Genomic DNA, 6,004 nt, shown 5'->3' with positions numbered 1-6,004 from the left:
AGATTTATGATTAATCCTGCTTTATGGACTCTCATCCCAACAGATACCGTGGCACTACCCTTTGAAAAGGGAACTGAGTATTTTGGGGATATTCCACCCCAAAATGGGACAGAGGCTCTTAGTACCACAGCTTATTTTGGAACCTCCAGAATTGGTGTACGAGGCAAAGAGATGCCACCCACAGGAGCACAGCTTTGTATAGATATGTCCATAGATCTATATTTTTATTGTTTTATATATATTTATAATATATTTATATATTTTTTAAAAGAATCCCTTCAAAAACTACCCTCCCACCTAGCAAAACAAAGATTAAACAATCAAAGACGGTGTCCTGGAGCAAAGTATCCCAGGGGTCTCATAGAGCCAAAACGACTGCTGAGCACCAGCACCCTCTTTCCAAGCTTCTGTGATGCCCTGGGGGTGCCAAGGTGACTGTCACACATTTATGGCTCCTGAAATTGACCTGTCAAAAGACAGGGAGAGAGAAAGAGAGAAACACGTGGCCGTGGTGGCAGGGGCTTGAGCGGTTGAGGAAACAGTGACGCGTACAACCTGAAGCTCAGAGTGTGAAATGCTGTGATGAAAAGGAGGGAGACACTGCCTGGAACGTAGGTAAAGAAGATAGGAAAGAGAACAAACATGCAGGAGAGTTAGTTGGCAAGATTGATCTCAGAGAAGAACTCAGAAGCATCACACTTGGGACCCCTGCTACCCCTCCATCCCCCAAATCTCTTCCTCTCACCCTCCCAGTTGTGAAGGGAGATCCAACTAGTTTGATTTAGACCAAATCTTCGCGCTGCCCCGGAGCCTGTGGGCACAGGGAAAAAAAATAAAAATAAGAATTCAGAGTGGACACTCAGGCTCCTATCTCACTTCCTTCCAAAGTGCACACAGAGAAGTGCACTGATGTCAACACACACACACTCTCTGTCTGCCCACACTGCTCACCCTTTGGCTTTGGAGGTTTTCTTGCTCGCCTGGCGCTGGTTGGTGCCAGGGGCCGGCTCCCTGAGCTCCGTGAGGTGCTGCTCTGGGTCTTGGGATGTGGCTGCTGCAGCGGCTGCTGTTGTCACTTTAATGGTCTTCTTCAGGTTTGCCACCTGCAAGAGCAGCAAAGCAAGAACTAACGCATTTCCCAAAGGGTTTTTTTTTTTGTCTACAGGATTTTTTAGTTTCACTTTGGGTTTTTTTAAAAATTTGTTTCTAAAGGAAACCCTGGAGCTAAGAGCTGCAAGCTCACACCGAGCAAAAGAACCAACATCTGTCCAGGCCCCTGCACTGCAGAGGAGTATTAAGCTGATTTAAGACTCTTCTTCAGGCACAAGTCCCTGGGGGGCCTGGCCGAGGGAAAAGGCAATGCCTCTCTTCAGCAAGACTGTAACAACCACAGGGTACTTGTTCTAGCTGTTTTAAGGCGAGGGGCACTGGCTGCTCCCTGCTGCACCCACTCACCTCGCTCTCTATCTGCTGCTTCAGGGCCAGCTGTTGCTCTTTGTGCTGGTTGGCCCGGTTGACCTGCTCTTCGATGCCCGACAGGACAACCTCGCAGCCCTGGCACCTGGAGAGGAGACCCAGAACTGAACAGGCCAGGGAAATGGCACAGCATAGAGAGAAACGTGAAAGACAGCAGATTTCAACTCCAGAGGCCAAAAACACTGGGAGGTGACAGCTGTGCCAGGCAGGGCAGACAGAGGGGCAGGAGTCTGACACAGTAATGCAAGGAATTATGTTATTAACTGGGAGCGGGACAGGTGACAAAGCCATACTGGGTTAAGAACTCCAGATAAACACTGAGGAAGCCTCCTGCCAGCAGCCAGTGCTGCACAAAGGCTGCTGCGGCCCCGCCACCCCACCAGCCACAAACAGGGGAATCTGGGAAATTACTTTTGGAAAATTACTTTCTGTTGGCATATGGGAAAGGGGATCAAGTAGGTCACCTCCCAACACCACCCACCCTTAGTGACACACAGAGGATCCAGGGAAGCCCCGGCCACTCCTGCAACCTTTTTTGTGTGTTAGTACTGGGGGCTTCCTCCTCACCACTCCTGCAATGTGCGGGTGATGGTGCTAAGCTCCTCCCTCCGGATGTCCCTCCCAATGCTGTAATCCACCTCCAGGCGCTGGTTCCGCTGATCCAAGCTCCCTCGCAGCACATCTGCATACACAGCCTCAATCACCAGGTCCTCCAGCTGCCGGACGTTCTTCAGCTGTAACTGCTCCAGCAGCACTGAGTAGGGGATGCACTGTGGAAACATGATGGTAACGAGCACAAGATAATCCCAGTGGGAGGAGAACTCAGGAAAAACAGGGCCACTACCTTGATCTTGGCAGCCAGAGTGACGACTGACAGGTGCCTCAGTTTGTTCTTCTGGGCCTCTGTCAAGGGAGGGAGGTTTGTTGCTTCAGCTGTTGTCAGGGAAAAGAATGGGATATTACAATTTATGCCTCATTTCCCAGTTCTACACAGAAGCATCTATACCACACCCGTCTCTTAAAACGCCTGCACACCAATCCCCCAAGTGGTGCTTCGTCTTGCCAAGCCATCCCCATCAATTCTCAGCTCAAAAGACCTTTTCTGAGCAGCCTTTCCTCCCACCACCCTCAACTCAGCCTCTCTAGCTGTCCCATGCCTTATTTATGGGGGTCTGCACATCCCAATGGACACCTAAGTCTTTCCCCTGGCCCTTCAAAAACGTCTCTGTCAGGATGCTCTTTGGCAGGCGGCAAATGGCACCGTTAATTACAGCCAGGTACCCCGCTAGTCTGGGGCCCAAACCACAACCAGACATGTGTCAGGCGGAGGTCTCAGCCCTGGCTGCATGGGGGGCCGTCGAGGGAGGGAGGCCCTCTGCGCCCCGGGCGTTTCCCGCCCCGCGGGATCCCCACCGCCGGCCCAGGGGGCTGGGGCCCGGCCCCGCGCCCGGCCTCACCCAGGTAGTCCGCGTAGGTGCCGTAGGCGAAGATGGTGAGGAGGCGGAACACGGGGGAGAACTCGCTGTCGGCCAGCTGCGGGGACACAGGGTCAGGCGGCGCCGCCGGGCCGCGGGCAGGGCCCGGCGGAGCCGCGGGGCCGGGCGGGTCTCACCTCGCGGACGGCGGGCATGTCCAGCAGCTCCCCGAACACGTAGATGCCCGGGGCCTCCAGCACCTGGTGGATCAGGCTGGCGAGCGCGGCGCCGCGGGCCGCCTTGGCCAGCAGCAGGAACTGCTCCTGGCTCTGCCCCGTCACCTTCCCCTCGGCCGCCATGGCGGGGCCCGGCCCGGCGCGGCCGCGCTCGCTCGCCCCCCGCAGCCCCGGCCCGGGCGCTCCCGGCCGGCCCCGCGCACCCTCCCGACACCGCCGGCGCACCGCGGCCGCTTCCGCGTGTGACGCGCACCCGCCGCCCATTGGCGGAGCCGGCGGCTCGTCCCGCCCCCGCCGCTGCCCCATTGGCCGGGCCGGGCGCCGCGCGGCGGCGCAGTCCCGCCGCCAGGGCGCCCCCCGCTGGCGGGGCTGAGCGCTGCCGGCCGTGGCCGCGTCTCGTCCGTCCCGCGGCCATCCCTTCCGTCCGCCGCATCCTCCGGCCGTCCCAGGCTATTCCCGGCAATTCCCAGCCATTCCCGGCCGCCCTTGCCACCCTGCCACGGCAGCGTTCATGTCCCCCGGGCGGCCCGGGCTGCGGTCTGCCTGGGGCGCAGCCTCCGCCCAGGCTGACAGCGGCCACCGGCTGGTCCCCAGCCTTGGCCTTGCTGGTCACAGGCACCAGCCAGCCCTCAACTCCATTCTGCACTTTTTTCATGCCCTGCCCTGCTCACCAGCAGCGCCTGCTCACCGTTCCCTTATTGTTCGCCACCCAGCCTCTGTCAAAACTGCCCCAAGCTGCCCAGCCGCAGTGAGATGTGTCCCAACACGGCAATCAATGCCAGATGAATATCCACGTATTTATGGCTCTTGCCCGTCTGGCAAGTATCTACTCTTCATCCGTACACCAGGAAATGTTCAAGGCCAGGATTGATGGAGCTTTGAGCAAAACGGTCTAATAGCAGAGCTCCCTGCCCCCAGCAGGGGGTGGGAACAAGATGATTTTTAAGGCCCTTCCAACCCAAACCATTCTGTGATTCTATGGTTAATGTTGAAATGACTGGTGAGAAAACAGATGCACTACTATATGGCATGGTGTTTTTCACATCTCAATGATCTATTCTGTAAGTACCACACCAGAATTAAAAGAGGTGCATGGAATACCTTGTGTGTGCCCACACATTGCTCTCATTTTTGCTTTCACACTATTAAGATCTCACTATTTTGGGCTGTGTTTTGGGGATATGTAAATGTAAAAAATCCTATGTTGCAAAGCACCGTACTTATGTATTTAAGCTGTGCATTTCTTAAATCCTTGCATGCCTCCCCTCCCCTACTGCATTAATTTTTACCAAAAAATGACTTTACTATCTGCTGAATCATTAACCATCGCACTTGTCAAGAAATGCATCCCTGATGCAGGCAGGGTATGGCCATAAAAAGATAGTTTAAATGCTCCACAAGGATAGAAATGTTTATAGTGCACCTTAAGTACCTCTTCGTGGGTGTATGAGTTACAGCAATGCAGTCAGGAGGCACTGTTGAGGGCACGGATCCCTGTGCCAGGTGAGAGAGAATAAAAAGTGGGGGTCATTTTGGGAAAAAAACCCAAAGCTTCAGAGCTCTTCTCATCTTGTATAAATGACATGGTAGGCAGAGGTGAGTTGTGAGGGGGACTGGGAGGAATGCAGTCAGCATGCATTTCAATAAGCACTATTAAGCTGTTTGGCCAAGAGTTTCCAGTGCATCACTAATTTCCTCATGGCTGGCTCCTTCAGAAATCCACGATGATTTTCCGTGAAAGAAAAAGAGGCAACAAATCAATGGGAGCCTGATACAGTCTGTGCAGGTAGCATGGTTTCAGCAAGTTAAAATCGTAGAGGTATCAGGGCAAGTTTGCACTCCAGCGCGTGATTGCCAGCAAGAGATTTGGTCTTCATCTGGATCAGTTTAGCACATATTAAAGGCAGTTGACTTGTGCTTTGCCAGACTTCTGTAAGCGTAACATCTTGAAATAAGTGTAACATCTTGAAATCTTCATCTGGGTAAAGTCTACGTTTGTTAAGGTTTTACTTGCCAGTATCAACAGCTCTCTTCTCTTGCTTTGACTCTAGTTCTTGTCACACAGCTGCTGTGGTTGAGTCATGGAGAAGGCTCCTTTGGGGTACAGTTCTGCTCCAAACACAATTTCAGAGCTAGAAAATACAGCCTGTTGCTGCCTTGAGGAGTTGGATCACTGTCTCCCAAGCTCAGTTGTACAGCCATATGGATTGTCACTTCCCCTTCCCAGGGTCATCTTCTTCAGTCCCTAAGGCTCCTTTAGTGCTTGGTCTCCTCACTGAGGCTACTGACAGAAGAAGGGAACAGTGTGGACAGCGATGGTCAGTGTGGAAAACTGAACTTCTAATGTTAATGATCATGCCACAAAGATTAGGTGGACATCACTTAAAGCTAATTCCAGGCATAAGGGACAAAACAGCTCTGAGTGCTGGGCTGGGGAAGCAAATGTGCCCTGAGAGGGGAAGGCACCCAAACCCTCAGTCCTGCTCTTGTAGGGCACGTTTTCATTTATGTGCTCTGATGATCTCAGCTTTGAGATGTCACAGTCTCCTCTGCCTCAAAAATCTGAAGCTGAGCAAAGAAACTTCTCTGATCAGCTTCCATTGGTAACTGAGCATGCGCACAGTCAATCAGCTCTCCTAGGAAGGTGCCTCACACCCAGTGGCTCAGGGCATTGTTGGAAGTTGCCCTGGGTCCTCAATGAACAAGGTAGTAAGGAGAGTTTGCTATGCTCAAGTCAGGTAAAACGTGACCCAGACACATTTTAACCAACAGGCATTCCTTCAGGAAGACCCTGATGACCTAGGGAAGCAGGAAAGTCTATCTGTCTGTATTCTTAGAGCCAGCAATATTTGGGCTTCTCTGTATATCAGGATGAAA

General features: G+C 53.1%; 1 protein-coding gene across 3 annotated transcripts; it reads right to left on the bottom strand.

The window, feature by feature from the left end:
- Positions 1-207: 207 nt before the first annotated feature.
- Positions 208-3,293, bottom strand: COPS7A (COP9 signalosome subunit 7A). Of its 3 annotated transcripts, none has more exons than XM_048294150.1 (8): positions 3,089-3,293; positions 2,934-3,009; positions 2,321-2,409; positions 2,044-2,246; positions 1,456-1,561; positions 952-1,103; positions 746-811; positions 208-466 (listed from the first exon to the last, which is right to left on the bottom strand). In XM_048294150.1, exons 1-7 carry the CDS (start codon positions 3,248-3,250, stop codon positions 772-774), a joined length of 828 nt encoding a protein of 275 aa, XP_048150107.1. In that variant the 5' UTR covers positions 3,251-3,293; the 3' UTR covers positions 208-466; positions 746-771. The 3 variants fall into 3 exon arrangements, with proteins under 3 accessions (XP_048150107.1, XP_048150105.1, XP_048150104.1); XM_048294148.1 differs by having other exon boundaries at positions 208-604; positions 3,089-3,292; XM_048294147.1 differs by having other exon boundaries at positions 208-811; positions 3,089-3,292.
- Between the last annotated feature and the right edge of the window lie 2,711 nt (positions 3,294-6,004).

Source organism: Corvus hawaiiensis, chromosome 2 (assembly GCF_020740725.1).
Source record: "Corvus hawaiiensis isolate bCorHaw1 chromosome 2, bCorHaw1.pri.cur, whole genome shotgun sequence".
Taxonomy (NCBI): domain Eukaryota; kingdom Metazoa; phylum Chordata; class Aves; order Passeriformes; family Corvidae; genus Corvus; species Corvus hawaiiensis.
This window is presented reverse-complemented; position numbering and strand designations above follow the sequence as displayed.